This window comes from Maniola jurtina, chromosome 22 (assembly GCF_905333055.1).
Source record: "Maniola jurtina chromosome 22, ilManJurt1.1, whole genome shotgun sequence".
In the NCBI taxonomy this organism is placed as follows: Eukaryota; Metazoa; Arthropoda; class Insecta; order Lepidoptera; family Nymphalidae; genus Maniola; species Maniola jurtina.
In genome coordinates, this window is record NC_060050.1 from 8,382,124 (window position 1) to 8,408,930 (window position 26,807).

Genomic DNA, 26,807 nt, shown 5'->3' on the forward strand with positions numbered 1-26,807 from the left:
TGAAAAAATCCATACTAATATTATAAATTCGAAAGTGTGTCTGTCTGTCTGTCTGTTACCTTTTCACGGCCCAACAGTGTAACCGATTCTGACGAAATTTGGTACAGGGTTAGCTTATATCCCGGGGACGGACATAGGCTACTTTTTATCCCGGAAAATCAAAGAGTTCCCGCGGGATTCCTAAAGACTCATCCACTTAACTGATTTGTATGGGTACCGAAGAAGCTTGCGTCCCTGTAATCGAAATAGGCAACTTTTTATCCCGGAAAATCAAACAGTTCTCACGGGATCTATAAAAATCTAAATCCACGCAGACGAAGTCGTGGGCATCGTCTAGTATTATTATAAATTCAATATTATACTTAAATTTCTAAAATCTTGGACGGCATGAGCATCTAGGAAAGGTAAAACATACTACCTGTACTCGTACAACCTATTACTCGTTGTATTAGCACATTTTAGTGCACTTTAATAGTAGTCAGGTACTACGACAGACGCTATGGTCATAAAAACTACGGACGTTGCCTCAAAGAACAACAACAGAGTGACACTAAGTTTGCTATATAAGCCATTTTAACGCCGTCTGAGAACAGGTGGACATAATAATAAAATAATCTATACTTCTATACTAATATTATAAAGAGGAAACCTTTGTATTTTTGTATTTTTGTATGTTTGTATTGAATAGGCTCAAAAACTACTGGACCGATTTCAAAATTTCTTTTACTATTACTTAGAGGGATTCTTCCGAATCCGTATAGGCTATATTTTATCCCGGAAAATAGATAAGATTTTTCGTGGTAGTGAAAATTGTGGAATAAGGCGTCGAAAAAACTGCCGTACGTTAACGATTCTCGCGAACGCTGCCTAAATGGTTAGAGATGTATGGTTGACTTCTATAGAAAAGTTGTAGAACTCAATAATGCCTACAAAAAAGTCCGCGATAGTATAAACCAAACATTTATATTTTAGCCATTATAACCACTTTTCCATAGAATAAAAGTAATTAAAATTATTAGCCTATGTTTATTGATCATATTATCGTCAAATACTAATCCTTATCCAAATAAACTATTTATTGAGATAGGCTACTTTTTATCCCGGAAAATCAAAGAGTTCCCACGGGATTTCGAAAAACCTAAATCCACGCGGGCGAAGCCGCGAGCATCGGCTAGTATATTATATAGATAAAACTATTACATAAATTATTATTATACGTATAAATCTGAGTCTGAGTATTATGTCCGTGCAACATTTCTGCCACGTCCACGCCACGTCCGTTCCAAGGTTTCGCCATATTCAATTTATGATTTAGCCAAGTTCGCTCTAAATTTACGCCATAACCTCCTACAGCTCGCTACGTCTATTCTCCATCATTACCAAGTCCATTTTATGTAACCACGTCCTTGCCACGTCTGCTCTATATCCTCATCACGTCCACCGCACGTCCTAGCGACTTCTGCTCACATCCTCCCCACGTCAGCGCCACGTCCACGTCATTTTCACGCCACGTCTTCACTCCTTCACTCCTTCACTACCCATATTATAAATGCGAAAGTGTGTCTGTTGATTTTTCCTTCAATCCCGTCGCATCCGAGCAACGGATCGACGTAATTTATGCATGTTAAGGACCTGCAGGCAGACCGCTAGAATGTTGGGCAGATGAAATAGTTAACACTAGCTGACGCCCGCGACTTTGTCTGCGTCGATTTAGGTTTTTCGTAATCCCGTGGGAACTCTTTGATTTTCCGGGATAAAATGTAGTATATGTGCTAATCTAGGATATTAGCTGTCTCCATTCTAAATTTCAGCTAAATCCGTCCAGTAGTTTTTGCGTGAAGGAGTAACAAACATACACACGCACACATACACACAAACTTTCGCCTTTATAATATTAGTGTAAAGTGTAATAGTGTGATTAGTGTAATAGTGTGAGAGAATTAGGTCAATAAAGCTGTAGACAGAAAATAGTGGAAAAAATGGAGGAGGCCTACACTCATAGAGAGGAACTAAAAAAGGCTATAATAATATACTAGGACCTGGAGAGTGACATAGGCTACTTTTTCTCCCGGAAAATTAAAGAGTTCTATCAGGATTTTTAAAAATCTAAATGGACTTCGTCTGTGTTGGTGTTTGCTGGCGCGCGTGCTCTGCCTTTTTGGAGTGTTTGTTTTTGTTAGAAGTGGCCGGGTTTTGTATTTTACTGGTGTTTTTGGTGGTGGAACTGACTGGGAAGCGCTCTAAAGGGGTGCCGCGCGTGTGTCGGCGAGCGCCGGCACAGACGAAGTCCATACTGATATAGTTTCCCTAACTTGTAAATAACTACAAACTTGACATTGGCTAATCTTTGTAAAGCCAGACGAGAGAGAGAAAAAAAAATCTCAATCCACGCGGATGAAGTCGCGGACGTCAGCCAGCTTGCTCATAAAGAAAGTAGCAAGTTTGCGGTAAACCAAGTGATAATCTAGACGCGGTCATGGGAACGGAGGACTCAGCTTTACGACCGTGCAGACTGCAGACATATATTTTAGGTGAGTTGGAAACCTTTGGCGTTTCATTTATGCGTCCATGCTCATGCGGGATCCGGTTCGCATTAAGTATGCTTCTTCATATTTAAGTATGTACCTATCTCCTTATGACTAGTTCACTTGAGTGGAACTTTCAAAAATCCTGAAACATTCAGGTATTCCTTCATTTTTGCCCTAAAGCCCAAATACCCGTTTTGTTTTGAGTGTTTGAAAAATTACTGAATTTCATACTAACATTTTTCCCCTATAATATACTGAGGTAGAAAATCCAAAAATCCTTTCTCAGTGACTGCCTACGCTACGTAATAAAAGAAACCTATCCTATCTACTATGAAAGTTTCAAGTTTTTATCCCAGCAGCTTAAGCTGTGTGTTAATAGATCAGTCAGTCAGTAAGAACAAGTCTTTTTAGGGTTCCGTAGCCAAATGGCAAAAAACGGAACCCTTATGGATTCGTCATGTCTGTCTGTCTATCCGTCCGTATGTCACAGCCACTTTTTTATATTGTATAGGTAGATATACCTACCTAGATGAAGACCCCCCGACCAAAAAGAGGGGTGTTATAAGTTTGACGTGTGTATCTGTGTATCTATCTGTGGCATTGTAGCTCCTAAACTAATAAACCGATTTTAATTTAGTTTTTTTTTTGTTTGAAAGGTGGCTTGATCGAGAGAGTTCTTACATATAATCCAAAAAAATCGGTTCAGTCGTTTGAAAGTTATCAGCTCTTTTCTAGTTATTGTAACCTTCACTTTGTCGGGGGTGTTATAAATTTTTAATTTACACTTGTTTAACATTTTATTAAACGACATTTAATAAAATGTAGTCGAAATCGGTGGCATCAATGAAGTATTGCCTGCCTGTTTAATCGAACTGGTTCGAAATACATAACGGGCGAGGTACCTTGAAAAATATGCTTCATACCTTGAATTTGCATTTTATTAAGTCTGGAACAGACACTAAAATTTCACTCCACAAACTTATCTCCGGGGGAGTTTTGAGAAATTTCTTTTTATATTAAACGATAAAATATTTCGCGGATTAAAGTTGTAAGTAAGCTTTAGTTTTCATTTCGTTTTGTTTACTTACAAGTCCTTATACCTAACCTGATGGTAAGTTATAATGCAGTCTGATGGAAGTGGGCTAACTTGGAAAAGGTATTATAAGAATAGAATAGAAATACATTTTATTCTAAGAAATTTTTACAAATACTTTTGAATCGTCGAATGCTTCTACCACTAGTTCAGAATGCCAGAAGTACTAGCAAGAAATTCGGTAGTTGCTCTTTGCAAAGATTTGATGTACAATATAATTATGCCGTGTATAAAAGTAATTGCAGTCCCGCGTATTGCTGGAGCGAGCTATAGGTAAAATGCATGCTATTTTATCCCATTAAACCCATACCTACTCACGTGCCCATACCACTTATCGGTTACAGAACCCATTTATTGGAACAGCATGCCATCACGCTTGGCTTGGAGCGACCCATGAAGAGCACTCTTAACAAGTATAGTATTCCACAGTTTCTTATACCGCGCCTTTCTGATATTGCATGAGTGTAAGCAATAAACGTACAAATAAAAAATCTATTAAAACAATATTAGCACCACGGTTTTCCTGTTACTTTGAACATATTAATAGTTCAATTATATTGTGATGTTTCGGACATTGAAATTCACCTCGCGTGGAACAACTCATTACTTTATACCGCACGCTATGCGTGGGAACCGAAGATATTTGGAGTAGTTAATCTATCAAACTTTATACGTATTAGTAACAGTAACGGAAGAATCCATCTCTCAATCTCCTCGTCGTAAAGTAAAGTAAAATATTCTTTATGGAGCACCTATAAAGGTTGCCTGGTAGAGATTGCTCCAAGCAATAAGGCCGCCTTTGCACAAAATTATTTTTTTCTGTTTTCTTCTTACTGTGTTGTTATCCTTTACATGTGTTTTTATGTGCAATAAAGAGTTTCTATCTATCTATCTATCTTTACATACAGAAATACATGACAAAATAGATGTCTGTACAATTAGGCGGCCATATCGCAATAGCGATCTCTTCCAGGCAACCTTAAGGTAGAGGATATAATAAAAATTAAAGAAAGTGGAAGGGGTGTACTAATTAAATGAAGTCTATACCACATGAAATATTATTATGTAGGTATGTATAATAAAATTTTCGTCGTATTCCACATTGCTAAGGGTGGAACTCTTTGATTTTTCGAGATTAAAAAAGCCCATTGTCAAGCTAGCCAAGCTATTTATCTCAACAAAATTGATTTAACGGATGAACCTTGAAAAGGTAACAGACACACGGACAGATGACAAACAGACACACTTTCGCATTTATAACATTGGTATGGATTTAGTGCTTTGAAAAGTTGATTCTTTGTTCTGTATGTAAATTAAATAAGCTTTATATATTATGTAGGTATAGATTATTATTATACTCAAATTGGCTGAAATGCGTTCAGGGAATTGGCAATCTCCTTTTCATCATGTTGCGCTGAAGATAACAAGGAAGGATTTGCATATGTAATCAAGGTGAGCTCTAACAGACGTGGGACTTTAAAAACCGGCCAAGTGCGAGTCAGACTCGCACACCGAGGGTTCCGTACTCGGGTATTTTTCTGATATTTTGCACGATAAATCAAAGCAACAAGTATTAGGCACAAAAATAAATAAAAATCTGTTCCAGATTGTACAAACAGACAACAAAGTGATCCTATAAGGGTTCCGTTTTTCCTTTTGAGGTACGGAACCCTAAAAACTTACCTACATTGTTCCAACTGAATTATTTTAGAGATTCGAACCAAATGTCTCTCGCTGGTTGTTACTAGTAGAAAGGGCATTCCGAACCAGTGGTAGACTCAGTTGACGATTCAAAAGCACTTTCATTTGAAAGAGTAAGGTTAAAAAAATGCCGTGTTAAGCTATACAAAGAATCCGATAACCATGTCGGAGAATTGCCAGGGAAACACAAAAAAAAATACACTCAAATAAAAATTTGCTTTCTCGTTTTTAAGAGGGCTCTCTCCGTCACTCGTTTCATACCATTTCATACAATCGTAGTTCCAATTTCATTTGAATATTAAGCAACCAAAGTCCATGAAATTTTGCAGACATATTCTAGAAACTAATATCTATGTCTGTGGTTTTCCAGATTTCTGTTAAAATATTCGGTTTCAAAGTTACGCGGTCTTAAAATTTTCATACAAATTTTTGAGCCCCTGTAATTTTAAAACTACATATTTTTAGAAAAATCTAAAACACCACAAACACAGATATTAGTTTCTAGAATATGTCTACAAAATTTCATGGACTTTAGTTGCTTAGTATTCAAATGAAATTGGAACTACGATTGTATGAAATGGTATGAAACGAGTGACGGAGAGAGCCCTGTTAATAGGTACGCACTGCTAAAATATGGAATGACCTTCAGGCTTCCGTTTTCCGCTAGTTTTGGTACCTTCAAAAGAAGATAGAACCTTCTGGGCAGGTGCACTCCACCTTAGGCTGCATCATCTCCTGTTGCAGTGAAGCATAAGCCTTATAGTTTAAAATCTTTCTTTTTCAATTTCTAATACCTACTGCCACCAACTCAAAATATTATACTCTAATTCTAACTCCGAGCTCCGACTCTCTGCTAGTGAGAATTGGTTGACAGAAAAGCCCAATAACTTTTTTGGCTCGAAGGGGGATTCAAACCCAGCATGCGAACGCAATCTACCACTCCGTCGATTGGACTTTAGACTCTTTAGTTAGAGGAATCGCTGAGAAAATTCAATAATTATACCTTTTCTCCTGTCACTTTATATCTAGACTGAACATTTCACTCCAATATAAATTAAACGTGTTTGCTGGGAAATGCATTGAAAACTAGAGGAGAAATCATGATATGCATTTAAATTAGTTAGGTTTATTTACATCTAATAGGTTTAACTAGATTAACATCCGTCTAGGCTTCAAGCCATGAGCTGTGCCATGAGGTCCTAAGTTAAAAGTCAAATCATTTATATTCTAGATGTTAGGTACTAAAATATGTACTCTTTAACAAATTTAACAATTCTGACCATCAAGGTCAGAATTGTTAAATTTGTAAGGTGATAGTGGTGATAATTAATTACGTAAACTTAAAACTAAAGCTACGAGGGTTTAAGAATCTCGGGTGACTAAAAACTGTTAAAAACTTGTACCTAGAAGTTATTTAAGATAAATTTAAATTAATTTGGTAAACTGGTTGGACCGTGGTAAGGTAACAGACAGGCAGACACATTCCTATTTATAATAAGTAAATAAATATGGATCCTACATCATTTTGCAGTACCTACCTGAGTTAATACATAACTATTAAGGTAATAGATTTGTTTAAGTAAGCGAGAAATCACTAAGAAAAGACTGGATAGAGTTGTTTGCATCATCTGTTACATAGCTCAGTAACTCAAGGGCTTTGGCTTAGAGCATCCTATTTGCATTGCTGAGATTGTTATTTACTACAACTGCACACTGGAACGACGCGTCGTAGATACGAATAGATGTAGGTATTTAGGTATGGACCTAACCTGAACCAGTAGCTCGATTCCGTACAACCTGCATCAATCATTATTACAATCGCAATTGTTGTTATTGGCTAAAGTAATGCTATTCTTGTTGCAACGATGGATTGTAGCCAATAGTGAGCGAGCGTCAACCAATCAGAGTTGATTACGATTGTGACATTGTAGCTGTTAATCTACCGCAATAACTTTTTCAGCCATCATCGTCCACAGATATAAAATCAGAATTCTAACACTGAACAGAGATTTAAAAAAAAAATTCAACCTAGAATTAAACCTTAACTCGGATGTACTTCGTCTGTGTTGGCGTTTGCTGGCGCGCGTGCTGTGCCTTTTTGGAGTGTTTTTATTGGTGTTTTACTAGTGTTTTTTTGGTGATGGAACTAACTGGGAAGCGCTCTACTGGGAATCGTACTACTTCATCTGTGTCGGCGGGCGCCCGGCACAGATGAAATCCATACTTATATAGTTTACCTAACTTGTAAATAACTACAAACTTGACATTGGCTAATCTGTGTAAAGCCAGACGAGAGGAAAAAAAACCTTAACCCAGAATTTGGAAGCGCGATTGAGTTTGATTACCTACCTTTGTTTTATGTTGGGGCGGAGGAAATCTTCTAATATGGGGTTAGGTAGGTATGTGGAGTTTTACTCACTAAAATCCGGTGGCCATCCTTGCGAAGATACGACGTGCTTTACCTACCTAATTCATCTAGTATGTATAATACTCTAGTGCAGATGTTACCAATGTATACCTACAGAACTATAACTTGACTAGGTATAGGTTACTTGCCTTTCTATTATACAATGCATGGTTTGAAATCTCAAGGATTTTAAGGCAAAGTCCAATATTGTTGTCTTTGACAATATAAAGTTGACCCAAGTATAGTCTACACAAATAGTTGTACTAGAATAGATTAGATGATTTTTTTTAATTTTTTTTTTTATGAAAATAGTGTGCAAACGAGCAGGCTGGTCACCTAATGTTAAGTGATTACCGCCGCCCACGAAGATTTGCAGTATCAGAGGAATCGCCAATGCATCGATGAACCCCATGTTGAAATTCCCCATCCCCACGAGAGGGGCGATAATGCTCGCGACTTCATCGCGTGGGTTTAGGGTTTTTCAAAAATCCCAAATACTTAGGTAGGTATATCGGATGAAAGCTAACTTTGTACTAAATAAATGACACCCGCCACTTTGTCCATGTGGAATTAGGTTTTTAAAAATCCCTTGGAAACTCTTTGAATTTCCAAGACAATAGGTAAGTAGCCTATATCGATCCCCGGTAAGCCAGTTATACCTATCTAACTATCTATACTTCAGCTGACAGACTGATATGATATCTTTCGCATTTTTAATACTAGTATAGTGTTTTAATAAAAACTGGCCAAGGGCGAGTCAGACTCGCACTCGTAGGGTTTCGTACCATCAAAGAAGAAATAACACTTTTCTAACTTTCATGACAGGTACTTTAAATTTTTATTATTTGTTGTTATAGCGGCAATAAAAATATATTATTCTGCGAAAATTTGAAGTCTCTACCTATTACGGTTACCGAAATACAGCAGACCGCCTGCCTGACAGGCAGACAGACGGACGAACGGACAGCGGAGTATTAGTAACAATATCCCGTTGGCATTATTCGGGTACGGAAACCCAAAAACAGGAGCACATTAATTTAAGATCTCTATAATGTAATGAAGGTATAATTTTTCGCAAATTAAAGACAACAAAAGCACGCCTCCGAGTTCGTTATCAGGTTTAAATTACCCACTATAAATATACATATAAGCTGATCAAATAAACTGGTATTGCATCGAATTCATCCGCGCGCCATTCGGTAGCGGTTTTAAGGCTGTACGTCCATTATATCAAACCGCACCTACATTAATACAATGTCCACACCAAAACCACCCAAAACTGTACTGTTGTCATAGACTATATATATAAATGACTGTTGTCCAAAAATATAAAAGGTGGCAGTCAGTGCCAATGCCGATATAAGTGAAAATTGACCATGAAATTTTTATCCATATCCAAATCGCCTTACGCGCCTAAAAAAGCTTTCACTTCAATAAATTAATTTGATAAACATACCTACGTTGGCACTTTATTTTTATTATACGTCCACTATTTGGCGAACCGGAAAAAATGTAGCGTTAATAAAAAAATAATTATATCGATATTCTTAGTAGAGGGACTGTCGTGTGGTGACGGGTGCGGTGTGGTGACGGTAGATCAGAATACAGACACCATCACTTCTCTTCCCGCGGGCGCAGTTCACTTAGGGAACTTGTGACGAAACATCGAGGCAGGCGTCAAATGTTCCTACATTTGACGCTAGGTATAGCCTATGAATCGCCTATTTTTCTTTGATATCACGTCACCCATAGTTTAATACTTGACATATCGTCGATCCAGGATTAAACCGAGAGTTGCCTTACTCAAGTTCACTCTGCTGGGGGTGAGTGCAAGGCGACTAAGGGAATATAACGGAGACCAGGCAGCAGCGTCCTCTGTGCTACTAGTAATATCTACTGCGATCACCAACCCGTTTGCCCAGCGTGGTGATTATGGGCGAACCCTCCCGTTGGTAGAGGCCTTTACTCCAGCAGGGACTGTTAAAGGCTATTTATGATGATTTGGTGGGCTCTCCTCAGACTTAGGTGCGGTTGGAATCCTCGTAGCTATAGGTTTAAGCTAACGTAATTAATAATCACCACTACATCATTGTTTGACAATCAGAAAGTGTACCTACTCAATTTAAATAAATGACTTTGACTTAGACTTTGAGATAGAAAGAAAGAAACAATATTTGTTTATATTTGTGCCACACAATACAACACTTTCAAAGTATCGGTTAGGCTGGTGCCTCTACATCTCGAGCATTTGCTCAGAGTAACAGAAGCGCCAGGATAGCACTCATTATCGTAACTATGTGGCACAATCTGTAAAAACCGGCCAAGTGCGAGTCATACTCGCACTTCCAAAGGTTCCGTCGTAATAAAAATAAGTAGGTATAAATGCATACAATGCTAATACGTACTTTGTTACCACAGAATCTGTGGCATGTCCGTTGGTTTGGTAGATATATGTATTATACCAGTTTTTATACTTAGTAGTTTTAATAGCCCCTAGTTACAATGTATTTATGTTCCCTCATAGCTTAGGTTTCAATTATTATACTTAGTTATACACATAAGTTGATAAAATAAACTGGTATTGCATCGAATTTATCAGCCCGCCATACGGTAGCAGCTTTAGTAAGGCTCTGCGTCCACTATATCGAATCGTACCTACGTGGTGGCTCATATGAAAAAGCGGTCAACTGCGAGTCGGATTCGTACACCTTTGGTTCCGTACCATCGTTCAAGACGTAATACCTACTATGTATTTTTAATTTTATTTTATTTGCACAGCAGTCATTATGAATGAGTCGCCCTCTCTGTTTTTTATTATTTGTTATAGTGGCAATAGAAATAGTTTAGTGAAAATTTCAACTTTATCTTTTGCAGTTCATGAGATACAGCCCGCTAACAGACTGACAGACGGACAACGTAGAGTAGTTCAGGTACGGAACCCTGAACTTTGACAAAAAAACGTTATCTTTAACCAACACGCATGACTAGCAGTTTCTTAGCATATTTTATTATTATTTTCGAATAGAAAAGCAAAAGATAATTTTATAGGTAGGTATCTAATTTGAATGAAATACTTTATTGATAACAAGTGTAAATTAAAAAATTTCAACACCCCCGACAAATCATATTCAAATAAATAATTATGTATATCTAGGCAACGTCCATCTTGACAGCTTTTTTTTTTTTTTTTTTGTTGACGCTGGGGAATGCATTTACGCATCCCCCCCGGAGGGAGGGTATGTGGGACTCGCCGGCCGAGAGGCGACCGGAATACCCACTAAACCCCAGCGGCGCTACTGCGCGTCGCCTGGCGACTGGGTCACGGGAACGGCCGAAGCAAACAACCGCGACCCAGCCAGCGACGTCTGCCAAGGCAGACCCTCCACCGGGGACCTACTCGGTCCCCACCACCGCACCTCCGGGACGCACCAACGAAGTGCGTCCCCCGACCTTGGGACGCGCACGTCGCCCGCGTCCCATCCTCCGCTTCATCCACTGTGCCCTCTGCTAGTCAGAGAGACACGCGGAGAAACCTCCCCCCCTGCCAGGTCATTAGCCATAGCCAACAATATCTCTGAAGAGAAATTATTAGCCATGTTACCGGGGCGCACCGGCCCGAACACTGCTCTTCCCCTCGGACGCATCCAAAAGGGGACCAGCAGCATCCAGGCACACTGGGAGGTTACCTGGCTGGCGCCCCATCTTGACAGCTTGACATTTGTCAATTGACACTTGAATATTATGAACCTAAGGGTTATATAACCTTCTTTTCTACAAGAAAACTAGAAAATAGCTGATAACTTTTAAACGGCTGAACCGATTTTCTTGGATTATAGCTAAGAACACTCTCGATCAAGCCACCTTTCAAACAAAAAAAAGTAAATTAAAATCGGTTCATTCGTTTAGGCGCTACGATGCCACAGACAGATACACAGATACACAGATACACAGATACACAGATACACACGTCAAACTTATAACACCCCTCTTTTTTGGGTCGGGGGTTAAAAATTGAAACACATTTAATTTTTTTTTTTTAATGATGTAACCACAAATTCGTGATTTTTAGATTTATTCCTGTACTTGTGCTATAAGATCTACCTACCTACCAAATTTCATAATTCTAGGTCAACGGGAAGTACTCTATAGGTTTCTTGACAGACACGACGGACAGACAGACAGATAACAAAGTGATCCTATAAGGGTTCTGTTTTCGTTATGAGGTACGGAACCCTAAAAAGGGGTTCTTGGTCTTAACACTGAACCCTAAAAGCAGCACCAACGCCCTCGTATTAAAAACTACGAATACATCTGAATACATACGTACTAGTTAATTAAAGTGCACTCGTAAAAGGTGGTAAATGGTAAAACGCAGGGAAAGGTCAGCAAACTTTACATGCGTGTTAACAGACCACGGAGTACATAAACAAACATCCACTAGCCTTTTATATAGTTGATAGTAAAATACACGTGCTCTAACATTTTAGTTTATTCTGTAAGTAAATAAAATGCTGCTATTCAAACATTAATGTTTTATTTGCGTAGACTATGGAATTCTTTAGTTTCGTACCTCAAAAGGAAAAACGGAACATTTATATGATCACTTTGTTGTATTGGCGTCAACTCAGAAAAGCAGGTATTATTTAAATATTTTTATCGAATTATTGGAATGTCCTCTCCAAAACCAACACAAAAAACACAAGTTTAATGTGTAAGGTTATCCGAGAGTTTTAATCTAAACAAACTAATGCCAAAATAAATAATTTAATTAGAGCGTGATTGCTATCACAACATCTAATTATTCAGTTCACAATCCAAATACCGAAAATATGCGATATCGCTCCGAATCTCGGAAGGAGACTAAACTACAACCTTCGAAACACCCGTATTTATGCAAGTTCAATCTTGTTGGCCTCCTAGCAACAGATTGTATGACATCGAATGAGCCAAATATCGATTTTATCAATCTACCTGCATTAGATAAATTAATAATTTTATATTATTTTTGACAACTCAAATCAATTTAAAAAAATAACCTTACAGTTCGGCCGTCCTGAATTTAACAGGTCCTCGTGTTTCTAATCAATCTTGTCATGTCAGTCGCGGGCTTCCTTGCCCTAAGTCAAATCCAAATCATGGGCTAGCCTGCCCTCCGTCAAATCATTAAAACCTACCCTTGAACTGCCGAACTCTCAGTTTTAATATCCAGTCAACAATAAATCCAAACGACTAACTTCTCATTCGATGTATACAAAATCTGAACCACTTATTGCAAGTTACTTTCCACTTCACAAAAGACACATTGGGGAGGTAAGCGGTGCTTAGCTTGTAACTGCATGTTTGACCATACAGATTTATCCTGTTGGCGGATTATAGCAAAATAATTTTTAACTGTTTCTTGCTAAACATGAACTTCCGCAAAGTAACGCCTGATTCTATCCAAAATTAATAATTTTATATTATTTTTGACAACTCAAATCAATTTTAAAAAATAACCTTACAGTTGTCTGTCTGCTTGTCCGTCTGTCGTATCTGTCTAGAAAACCTATAGGGTACTTCCCATTGACCTAGAATCATGGGCAGGTATGTAGGTCTTATAGCACAAGTAAAGTAAAAACATCCGAAAACCGTGAATTTGTGGTTACATCACAAAATAAAAACCCGATGTTTGCCTTCACCGTTAAAGCAAGTGATATTTTATTACTTAAAACGCACATAACTCTGAAAAATTAGACGTGTATGCCCGGGATCGAACCCCCGACCCGGTCAGGAGACGGATGTCCTAAGTCCTAACCACCTTTGCCTCTTTAGAAGTTAATATCATGTTTGTTGTGTCTCAATTTATACTCTCATTTATTATTTTTTCTCATTAGAGTTTAATTTTATTATGTATTATACTTATATTATGTACGTAACGCCCATCCGTTACAGTAAGTAGATACGTATAAATACCATGTTATAATTAGGCATTTATTATGCCGGACCTTATTTACCTTCCTGTCCTTAGGGCACCTTCACATTATAAAAACTTTTTAATAGAGTACTTACTTTTACTTAATAAACTTATAATATTACTAGCTGATGCCCGCAGCTTCGCCCGCGTGGATTGGTCAGATCCCCTGCAGCATCAGGATTGAGGAGTTGGACTCCAAATTTTTTATGAAACAATGTCGCAAAGTTCCTCTATCGATTGAAAAAGAAATGACGAAAATCGGTTCAGAAATCTCGGAGAATTCGGTGTATATAGGTAGAAAAACACAACTCCCTTTTTGAAAGTTGGTTAAAAAAGTAGCCTATGTTACTCCCTGGTCAATTCTCTACTTGTCTGTGAAAATCCCGTCAAAATCGGTTCAGCCGTTCCCAAGATTAGCCTTTTCAAACAGACAGACAGACAGACAGACAGACAGACAGACAAAAATTTTAAAAACGTGTGATTCAGTTATAGTATCGTTCAAATAACCATATGACCTTAATATGCGGTAGTTATTTCGAAATTACAGACAGACACTCCAATTTTATTTATTTGTATATATAAAAGTTAATATAACTAGGTATAATTATGTATATATATATATATATATATAAATAGGTATAATCTTAACTATTTTATTCTATGTAGGTACGTAGGTAGATACATGAGTGATGACTTTTTATTTAAATTTTTTTAAAGTTCCTATGAGTAATTTTGTAAAGTATTACATATTTCTATGTGAATATGCACATAGTAGTGTATTGAAATTTCTAAGTAACTTAATATTTCAGTAACTTTTCATTTCCCTTGAATAGGTAGGTACGTACACTACGGGCCTTTCATTAGCTTTCTGGTAACATTGCAAAGATCGTAAAACTGTTAAGTTATGCTAAGTGCATGCTCGGTTACGTCATTCAAAACGGACGGTAACGCACCATTGCAACTGTGAATGCCTACATTGTTACATTAACTTATTGAGTCGCTATTAAGTCCAACTTCGCCTTTTAAAACTAGCTGGCTGGCAAGTTATTTATATAGACCACTTATTGTCCTTTAAAAAGTACATGGACATTTCTTACAAACAAAATAAAAGATAATCCATACTAATATTATAAATGCGAAAGTGTGTCTGTCTGTCTGTCTGTCTGTCTGTCTATCTGTCTGTCTGCTACGCTTTCACGGCTAAACCGCTGAACCGATTTTAATGAAATTTGTTACCGACTTAGGATATTTGTCGGGGAAGGACATAGGCTACTTTTTATCCCGGAAGAACAAACAGTTCCCACGGGATAGCACTCTATCTTTCACGCATTTGTCGTTCAATAACGACGCAACAGAGCAACGATTGACGACATTTTTTGCATAGACATAATTGAAGACCTAACAAGTGATATTGGCTACTTTTTTCCCGAAAAAAACAAACGGTCCCCGCAGGAAAGCATGCTATATTTCACGCATTTGTCGTTCAATAACGCCGTAACAGAGCTACGGATTGACAACATTTTTTGCATAGACATAATTGAAGACCTAACAAGTGATATTGTCTACTTATTAAAACCTTGAGTCACGCGGGCGAAGCCGCGGGTAATAGCTAGTTTTAAATAAAAATCACAATGTCCTTTAAAAAGTTCAGAAACATTTCTTATAAACAAAATAAAAGTGAGACTAATCTTTTATCAATAATTAATGACTTACTTTACTGAATTCTATTACTAGTAGGTAATTTGGTAATAACTAAATAAATTAAGTCGAATATTCATTTTAATGAATTTATTTATGAACATCACATTTCTAATTTCCGTTGAGAGAGTTTGATTTTGGATTTGGAGTGCTCACAGAAATGTAGGATGCTAGGTATCTCAAACTATCTGCTGAATAAATTAAAATGGCGTGTATTTAGAAAACGCCAATGCTTATTAGTAATTATTCACAATTTCTTAAAATGCAAAAAATGCAGTGTGTAATAAACCTTGAAGTTGATAGTATTCGCAATCAAGCTTGGTAGGTAACCTAGACTTTCGACTGGTTTCAGTTTTGTAAGATAATTATTTAATCTACAATGTTTTGTAATACTGCTTTATTTCGAGCGGTCACCGAATCGGAGCTCGCCACAAAATATTGTTAAGAATTAAAAAGGTTATTGTATCACACATCTATAAGGTTCAATGTATTTGTACTTGTTGGTAAGTTGTGTGGTACTTGATTGTTAAGAAACCAAATGGAAATCAAATAATATGCGAAAGTGTCTGTCTGTATGTCTGTCTGCTACATTTTCACGGCTCAACCGTTGAGCCGATTTTAATGAAAAGTATAGACTTAGGATACATTCCGAGGAAAGACATAGGCTACATTTTATCCCGGAAAAACAAATAGTTCCCGCGGGATAGCATTCTATCTTTCACGCATTTGTCGTTCAATATCGCTGTAACAGAGTATAGTTCATTTATGTACTTTACGTTTACGATGTATTGTGTAAAAGCGTAAACAAATTTGTTTACGTAGAGATGTCATAAATCGCCTTATGTCCGCCATGTTGTGATTTAAGATTAGTTATTGTCCTTTATAAAGGACTTATGACGAAGAAACTTTACATGGTTTTGTAACTTGAAGGTAGAAGATTTTTTTAATGTTATAAAACAAGTATATGCTTACTTTTCTAAAATCTGGATAAATATATTATGACGCGTCATATACTATAATATTATGTTTATTCTTTTCTTCAACTATGTAAGTAGGTAAGTACCTAATTATTACATGAGCAGGATCATCAAACAACGTTCTATTATAAATGGAAGGGGAATGCAGGAAATAAATATTCGTTATATTAACGTGTATTTCAGGTTAGTTTAAATTCATAACTAACTTACGGCAGGCAACGGTAATTTAACAAGATTGAAGTAAAAGCCGATTATGCGATATCACGTTCAAGCAAAACGGTGACAGATAAGCTATGGAAGGACAATGAACCTGTTCTTAACAAACAGATTTTATTTGGAAACTTGAAGTATTACAAGGTTTTTGGCCAAAATGCAATCATCATGACCATCATCCACGTACAGAAGTAGGATTCAAAAATAATTGCTTGTGTGTATTGTGAGATTTCACTTCCTGTGCAAAATTTTGCATATTATTTTTAAGCAAGTAGGTAATTTGTAAAATACATTTTATCTACGTGATGATACCCGTGACATAATGCATGTGAATTTCGAAAATCCCTTAGGAACTCTTTAATTTTCAGGATGAAAGTAGCCTATGTTCGCCTCCAGAAGGCAAGCTATCTCTCTACCAAATACATGATTTATAGTTGGTTTATTAAAAATCCTGTACGAATTTTTTGATTTGCCATACAAAAAAATCCCATGACTAAAAAATTTCTCGAATAAACAACTATTTGAGAAGCATGGAAAATCTAGGGGCTTAACTTTGAATAATCTTCCACATAAGGAGGTACATAATTATAATAATATGGTACCTATCGAGAACCATCACAATGTGAATACCATAATGGAAGAATACCTGATTGTCAGTAATAAACATTGCCTGCCTCCATATTAGATGGTAGTAGCTAAAAGTCCAATTACGTTAACAGTTTTGTCCTTTTAAAGGGACAATAAAACTCAAAACTAACTACTGCTAACGTTACCCCGAAGATTCATGAGCAATGAATTGTAATGAATAATAACACTGGACATCATTAATGTCAAAAACGCAATACGTAGTTGTCTGAGGCTATTGGATAATTTATTTAGGGCCATTTTAATAAGTTTTTATAAGTTTAAAAGGACATTAACGGAAGAGCGTACGTTAATGTCCCTTTAAAGGAACACTGAAACTCAAAAAATGCAACTAATAATGTTACTCCGAAGATTTATGAGCAATGGATTGTAATCCAGTGATATAACAGAAGTCATTATGAATGCCAATAATGCAATACATGCAATACGTAATTGAGGCTATTGGACCATTTATTTAGGGTCAGTTTTTACATACTCTTCTTTATGTTCTTTAAAGGGGACAGTAAACTCAAAAGGTACTGCTAATGTTACTCCTTAGATATGAACATTTAATCGACATGAAGCGACATACAGAGGACATAATGAATGTCAATAATTCAATACTTACCTAATTGATGCAGGATATTTAGACCATTTTAATATGTTTTTATATGCTCTTCCGTTACGTCCTTTTAAGAGGACAATAAAACTCAAAAGATACTGCTAAAGTTACTGCGAAGATTTATGAGCAATGAATCGTAATGAATGTGACATACAGAGGACATTATGAATGTCAATAAAGCAGTACGAATTGTTTGGGGTCATTTTAATGTACTCTCTACAGCTACACTCTTATAATTAACTACCTACCCTTAACACAGTGGCGCTGGAGTAAACTCCTTAGAGGCATAAAAGCACTGCTTGCCATAGTTCTAATAACTCAATGCTTATTAGTATTACCCGACTACGACAAACCCAAAAGGAAGGGGTTATGATTTTAGCAGTCTATGTATGCATGTAGGTTTGTATTTATTTGTGTTCCACCGTAGAGTCTAAACTACTGAGCCGATTTTGATGAATGAGGTGTCAATCGATTCGTTGTTATAGTCCGGGTGATATAGGCTACATTTTATACGAAACAAATCGACCTGACGTATGTTCCATCCAAAAAAGTGGGGGTCCCCAAAAATTTTTTTTTTTGTATTCAGATCTTCCAGTAACTAGAGTCAGGTATGAACTGAAAATGCTAACTATGAATTCAAATCCTGTACTTGAGACTTCTTTAAGTTTATAATTACGTTTACATTGAGAACAGAATAGAAAAGTTTTTATTCAAATAAACTTTCATAAAGTTTTTCTTTAAATCATCAGGTGAATCTACCACTGCATAGTTCGGAATAATCCTTCCTACCGAAAATATCTTACATGACTCCCTACATCTGCGTATCTTTCTCTTTCAAAATCTAAGCAAGATAAACATAATAAATAATTTTAACAGAAATTTATTTTTGTTTCAGGATACACCAGCAATACCAAAGAAAATATGGTGATGAATCATAATCTAAATAGGTTTGTATTGTGATTTACTTTCGCATATTTTAAGCTTTTTATCTAGCTATACATCTGTGTAGTACTTATATAGCAAGAAAATGACTGACTGACACTATCAACGTATCTATAAGTAACTCAAACCGCTGGGTTTAGATACTTAGGTTGCTTTTCTTTCCATGGTAGACTTCCACAAAGATAGGATTTTCAGGAATTACACCCGAGGGCAACTGCAATAATTTATGAAACTTTCCATTCCCCACCTATAAATGGGATGGTTAAATTATGTCCTATTAAAAGGACATGGATGGATGGTAAGTAATTTCTAAGTAGTAGGTAGGTAGGTCAAAATCCGGCCAAGTGCGAGTCGTACTCGCACACGAAGGTTAGGTACCATCGTACAAGATATAACACACTATGTACGGCAATATATAGCGGCAATATATATAGCGGCAATTTATAGCGGTAATATTTAGTGAAAATTTCAACTCCTACCTACTGCAGTTTATGAGATACATCCCGTTGACAGACGGACGGACAGCGGAGGCTTGATAATAGGGTCTCGTTGAGGCACCATTTGGGTCTGGAACCCTAAAAAGTGAAATGACTCTATTTAGCTGTTATACAGTCATCGTGATTACATTTGGGTCTAAGGCCATGCGCTATTGAACAGGATTATGTCATGGGCGTAACATTAACTCGCCATTTTGTTGTATAAAGGCATTATATAGGTATCAAAGAGGCATTGTTTTAATCCCTCACCGTGAAGAGGAAGCGTTGACATTATTATCTACAAAGCCGTGATGGCCTAATGTCTATAACTAATAGATCTAATAGTCTATACTCTATTCTGAATTCTGTAAGCGGAAATGCACTAAAAAATGGACATTTTTTTTGTGATGTAACCACAAATTCACGGTTTTCGGAATTTTCCCTTTACTTGTGCAATAAGACATTGAAACCTGACTTTCATGTTCCTAGGTCAACGGGAAGTACGCTATAGGATTTGAATTCCTTGACTCTCGACAGACACACAGACAGACAGATAACGAAGTGACCCTATTATATAAGTATTGTATTTATATGTGGTAGTTAGTGGTTTTACTCTAAGTAGGTACGAGATTATGTCATGGACTTGGTACATGGGCGTAACATCAATTTGTCAAGTTGTATAGAGTATTGTTCTGCCCGCTTTGAATTGAAAAGTCGTCATTTACGTTGTCTTTTTAACCCCCAACCCAAAAAGAGGGGTGTTATAAGTTTGACGTGTGTATCTGTCTGTGGCATCGTAGTTCCTAAACGAATGAACCGATTTTAATTTAGTTTTTTTTGTTTGGAAGGCGACTTGATCGAGAGTGTTCTTAGCTATAATCGAAGAAAATCGGTTCAGCCGTTTGAAAGTTATCAGCTCTTTTCTAGTTTTCTTATAGAGGTTTTTGTGTCGGGGGTTTTTTAAATTTTGAGTTATGTCTTAATTAATTATGTAATGATCTTATAGAACGAATATAGTACCGACTTGGTAGGTACTTAGTACTTACCCACTATAGATACATTGCCTGTTACTGCTCCGTAAAAAGTTTGTGTTGCATTTATCTGTATATCTATTATCAAATTTCTCATGTAAGTGAATTCTAAATTCTTATATAATAAAGTTTCTTTAACGGTAATTAGATACTTACCTACTTTTTGTTTAATTTGAAAATAAAGATTATCTAAAGTTAGCGCCATCGGAACAGCAAAGGGCGCCAGACAAGCATACAAAACTAAATAAAACCAAACGATCGAGTCACAGTGTTGAGGCGGCAATGGGTTAGTGGTAAATCAATGTGACGAATGCTTGAACCAAACAAAAGATTTGCTTAAATTAACGATGAATCATTAGGTGATTTTTTTTCTCTTTTCAAACTTGGCACCTACACAATTCGTCCAATTCGAGAATATTTCAATATGTGGTTACTAATTGGTAGAGTTTTACTTTCAGATGTAGTGTTATGCCATATAGCAAAAATGAATCAACTAGTGTACCATATCGGTTATGGACTATAATCTAACCCCTTTCAGAAACCTGTATACTGACTTATATCTTGAAAATATATAGAAGATGTACCTACCCAACAACTCACCTTGAAGTTTCGTGGTAATAACTCAAAAATTTATAATACCCCGACACATAAACCTCTAAAAGAAAACTAGAAAAGAGCTGATAACTTTCAAACGGCTGAACCGATTTTCTTCGATTAATAGCTTAGAAATACTCTCAATCAAGCCACCTTTCAAACAAAAAAAAAACTAAATTAAAATCGGTTCATTCGTTTAGGAGCTATGATGCCACAGACAGATACACACGTCAAACTTATAACACCCCTCTTTTTGGGTCGGGGGTTAAAAATATGTCCCTTTATCTTATGACTATGAGGTAAGAGGCTGTTTCAAATACAACCGAATAACTTATACTAGCTAAAATAATAAGAAAATAAGTATTATCAAGACTTCGCAATCGTTACAAATGAGATAGGTAAACAATTAAACATTTGTGCCTGATTGCAATTACTAGGACGTGATGAATGATGATGCAGCCTAAGGTGGAGCGCGCCTGCCTAGACCATGCCTATTCACTTTTCTTTTAGGGTCCCAATATTTAGCTGGCGGGGAAAACAGAAGCCGGAAATGAAATAATCGTGCCGTCAAACGAGAAACTTTTATTTGACTTGCCAAGGATTCTAAAGACCAATATTATGCAGTCTTACTCAAAGTTATAAAGGAAAATTTATTGGCTTTTTCTAAAAGTTTCATTGGTAGATACTTATGCAGAAGTTTTTCAAAGAATAGTAGGTAAGTAGGCATATTTTATGCAGTTACCAGCTAGGTACCGTAGTACAGGAAATGCTCTTAAAAGCTCTGAATAAATTGCAGTATTAAATTACCTTCCGAACACACTCCATACTCCGTACCGTATGAAAGTGACCCTGCACTGCGGCGCAGCTGTTCTTCGTACCATAAAGCGCTGCATCGCTTCATCTTTTGCACCGTCTATTCATCATATTAACTGCAGCGATTAACCATCGCTTGATTATATAACATCTGATCTCAGTTGCCGCACGTGCGCTCTTGTTGATAAAATAAATGCGATCTGATATCGTAATGGTTTTGGATTCAGGCGATTTTGATTCTTATCTCCTTCAGTTTCACGTTTTATAACGGTGTGAGGGTATAAGAGCACTAATAATAAGTGAAGTTTAGAATGTATATGTTATGTTTGAACTTTAAAGGTTAATACTTAATAATTTTTCTGCGATTAGGAACTACTTACATGTTCTAAAAGTATGAGTATTTCACATAAAGCTCTTGACTAGGTATTTCTAGTATACTTAATTATTGTGTAGGTACACCAATTATTTTATACAACAATCAACAAAATTATAGGTATAATGAGTCAGAATCAATATAGATATGCGTGCCTTTATGGTTTAGTTTAGGGTCAAACCCTAAACTAAACCATAACCGTCAAACCCACTGTTGAAAGGTATGTAACCTTTCAACAGTGGGTTTGACGATAACTTCAACAACAAACTTTGACTTTTTTCTACCGCCTACGGACTTTTCATACAAAGTTATGCATCAGGCTGCCTTAAAATGCATGTGAATTCATCATTTATCTAATAGTCGTGCAGTCGTTTAAGCTCGCTGCTTTTATAAGGTCGTCAACCCGCAGGGTTATGAATTACACGTGGAAAATGTTATTGTCTGGGTCCTTGGGCCTTTTGTGTGGACGGATTTAAATGGAATTCTTTATTAGCAACCCGAGTAACTTGAGTAAAGAATTGCCCAGGTTAATTAAGTAACTACCTTGGCTTTACCTTCTGAGGTGGATGAAAAGTTTTTTAGGTTATGGTCACTTTTTTAAAAGCTTTTCATTAGGTTGCTTTGTTGATTGTTGAAATTGGAACTCGGCTACTTCTACTTTTGAGTTGACATTTTACAAACATTTTTAACCCTCGACCCAAAAAGAGGGTTGTTATAAGTTTGACGTGTGTATCTGTGTATCAGTGTATCTGTCTGTGGCATCGTAGCTCCTAAACTAATGAACCGATTTCAATTTTGTTTTTTTTTTGTTTGAAAGGTGGCTTGATCGAGAGTGTTCTTAGCTATAATCCAAGAAAATCGGTTCAGCCGTTTGAAAGTTATCAGCTCTTTTCTAGTTACTGTAACCTTCACTTGTCCGGGGTGTTATAAATTTTTAATTTACACTTGTGATTGGATGGTTTGGATCACAATAGATAAGGGAACTGGGTTCCGTTCACATATTTATTTAATCCTATCATGCATTAAGGATATAACACCAGAAAGCCATAAAGTGTATTAAATCATAAATGTAACCGCGATATCCGGTGACCGGAAGGGAGGGCACTTAGGTTAGTAGGGACTAGGGTCACTAAACTTTATCTGACTTGTAATATTAATCTGTTTTATTCTGGTTACATATATTTTATTTATTTAAGTACTGTTATTACGATTACGATACAGTGATAAGATGAAGGAAACAGTTTTGAATGAAAACAGTATCGACCCACTATGTTTCCATCAATTTTTTTTTCATCAAATTCCATCAAATACCGAAATTTTATGTCCCTAACTATGTAGTTTAGTTTTTGAGATAGCCCCCATCACAAAAATCTGACAATTTGGACCAACAATTTCGTAATTTTTAGGGTTCCGTACCTCAAAAGGAAAAACGGAACCCTTATAGGATCACTTTGTTGTCTGTCTTTCTGTCTGTCCGTCCGTCTGTCTGTCGTGTCTGTCAAGAAAACCTATATAGGGTACTTCCCGTTGACCTAGAATCATGAAAGGCAGTTAGGTAGGTCTTATAGCACAAGTACAGGAATAAATCTGAAAACCGCGAATTTGTGGTTACATAATTAAAAATAAAATGAAATGTGTTTCAATTTTCCTAAAATAGATAACTATACCAAGTGGAGTATCATAATGACGGACAGACAGACACCAGAATGACATTAATAGGGCTCCGTTTTTACCCTTTGAGTACGGAACCCTAAAAAGTGTTATTTCTTGTACGAAGGTACGGAACGGAACCCTCTTGACCGGTGTTTAGGGTTTAAAAGTAAAGATGATTGCGGAACCGTAAAAACAGTTCAGTCATCAAGTCATGTAGCGTTATAGGTAACCTATGTCAGATCTAGGTCAAACAGTCGTCCTAAATTCATAACGAGCGAAACGGAAAACCGATCCACGGGTACACTACCTACCTACATCAAAGTGTAAAAAACCGCATCCGAAATCTATAGTTCAAATTTTAGGATTTTACACCTTATTACTGAGACATCAGGTTCAAAATGCGATGGCTGGTGCTGAATGCAGTAGTAAAAACTTTTATGATCTGTTCAATCCCGATTTAGTAAGTTTGCACTCTGCAGTTCAAACTTTGCATCGAAGATGGGAGTTCCTTTTAGTTTTTTTTAATCACGATGAAATAAAAAGGTAGGATGGCGATGTTTTCTTCATAGAGCCAGTCATAGAGGCAAAAACGCACGCTTTCATCTGCTGACTGCGAAGATATCTATCTACATATTATATCATCCCGATCTAATAGTGTGACGTGCTTTATACAGTCCCTTGTATATTATGTATTACAAATCGTACAGGCGTACGCGCGCGTTCAGAATGAATTGTGACGTCATAAAGAGCATAAGCCTTTGTATGAGATTCTATCCCAGACTTGTTTACTCAGGGTTAGAACCCCTTCCAAAGTAGGTACCTTTCAAAGTGGCAAGAACAGTAGACTTTCGTAGAGACATTCAGTTCGCAATTCGCATTCATAGCTTTGTATGCCAAAACAAACATTAATTCCATGTTTCACTTTCATACCTACTGTTTTTCATTAGACCGTGTTTGTTTTATGAAAATGGAAATGAGGGTTTGACAAAAAAAAACGTTTTAAAATAATCACCTCAGAATAATCTCATTCCATGAAATTCTGATTTGGAACTTACGAATTTTTGTTTTTGGCTGTTTTGGCATGACGAAATGAGAGCTTCGGATTTGTATATTTGCCAACTTATAAAACTTTACCAAATGACCTCAAAAAAATCCGCTGCGCTAAATTTTTTGAAGTAAACTAGGTACAGTCAATATATTTTTGGTTTTTCTTCCGCTTGTGCTAGGAGTATATATAGTAGATCACTCGAAAGTGGCGGAGATCCGGCTCCAGCAATGGATGCAGAGTCTACACCCAACCGTAGAGGAGGCACGAAGCACTCTCTTTCATCTTGTGCAGGTCCTTTCGAGGCATGGCTGCTTCAGAAGGCATTAGTGCAGGATTGAGGGTAGAGAGCCTAGTGATGAGTGCCATGAGTATAGCAGCTCCGTGGACACAGGCACGATCTGGCAGGATGCCCAACGTGGGCGGAGCCATGCGAAACGCTCGTGGCGACAGTGAGGCAAGACCTCTCCCTGCCAATGTCAAAGCCATGGTGGCCTTACTCGGTAAGCCTTTAGCGAGGAGCCGATTTTGCAGAAAGATGATGAAGCGGATGAGAGGATCACGTGGGCTCTCATTCCATCTATCACAGGAGGATCGGGTGTAGGCGTGCCGTTCATGATCGGTGCCTGAAGAAGAGTTTCAGGGTGGTGGATACCAGGAGTCCTAGCGCCCGATAGGAAAATAGTCCTCGAATCGGGTGGCGCACCTTTGTGTTCCTGGTGCGCCTCTGACGGACGTCATGTAAAGACACGTGTCATTGGCCCTGGAAAGGTCGTAGACGCCACTGGCTGTCCGCCAGAGCTAGTCTGGTCCCGTAGTCCAGCCACCAGGCGATGCGTTGTGATACCCTGGGATTTCAGGCGGCAAGAGTCCGAGAGTAGTTAGGAGTAGAGGGGTAATCCTTGGTATTCGAACTTACTTATCAGATTTCAGTCCGTTTCTAACCGTTGAACGATTGGTTTAAAAAATTGTAACAGGGCAAGAAATCCTACACTTGATTTTTTTATTGGATCAAAGTTGGTAGCTGTATAGGTACCTACCTATACAGCTCCTCCAGAGAATCCTAATTTCTTCAGCTCAGGCTCTGATAACTCTGGTTGCTGTAATGCGTAATTACTGATTAATCATCCCAAAGTCTAGCCTTGCTCGAACTGGAGATTCGGATTGAATGACGGTAAGTATGTTCCAAGGTTCTATACAACTAACTGTCAAAGAGGTTCAACAAAGAGAGGTCTTATGTATAGCTTACAAATTGAATGACTGCACCATTTTAGATGCATTCTCTCTATTTTCAGTTTTGAATGTAGTCTGGGCAAACACGTCATTAAAATAAATAGAGATTTCTGTCTCTCGCCACAAAGAAGAGTAGATAACAGACGCTTTGTTGTCTCAAAAAATAAAAATAAAAACGTTAATAGGTCAATTTGACTGTTACGCGCTGCTGTAAAACTAGGTTAACAGTCCCAAATTATTCACATAAATAAGTCATTTTCGGGATTAACCTTCTGAAAGCTCCGTAAGTAATACCTATCTATAAAAATATAACTTTTCAGTCATGGATTCTTTGGCAGACGTCCGAAACGGCGCCCAGTCGACGCGAGTAGAGTGACGCGTCGACCCGCGTTGACTGACGCATTCGAATTTCGAACACCGAATTCGACATGAAAATTCAAAATTCGTGCCCTTGCCTTGTTCCAATTTCAAAAAGTTTAGTGACGGACGCGATAAAGTGTCGTGAAGTTCAATCGCTCGTATTCGCGCTTCATTTGAAAATCGAAAGTGTAAACAGTGAGTGAACGATTTCAGTGCGATCTCTGTGTACTGAAATCAATTTGCGAAAATGTTTCGCAGTGGAATAAATGGAATGCTAAATTAAAAGTGAATGAAATCGAGTGGTAGTATAGTAAGCAAGAGGTTTGATTTCCTAGATCATACAAAAATATATAGCCTTAAATCTTAAATAAGAATTTAAAAAAAGTTATTCTATTTGAAATGACCTGAAATGAAAGAAAAAATTAAATTAAATGCAGACCAGGAACCCGAAAACGCTTCATAGATATTTAA

General features: G+C 37.2%; 1 protein-coding gene across 8 annotated transcripts in view; it reads left to right on the plus strand.

The window, feature by feature from the left end:
* Positions 1-26,807, plus strand: part of LOC123876907 (tight junction protein ZO-1) — a 135,645-nt gene that overhangs the window by 29,890 nt on the left and 78,948 nt on the right. For 7 of the 8 annotated variants that reach the window (XR_006798454.1, XM_045923315.1, XM_045923320.1 and 4 more), the window contains exon 2: positions 18,712-18,763. Coding sequence is in view for 6 of the 8 variants with exons in the window: in XM_045923315.1 (XP_045779271.1) it covers positions 18,712-18,763 (52 nt within the window). In the remaining 2 variants the exon portion in view is untranslated. Of the gene's footprint in view, positions 1-18,711; positions 18,764-26,323; positions 26,658-26,807 lie in introns of those variants that run through there. The other variant, XM_045923319.1, reaches the window with a different exon arrangement.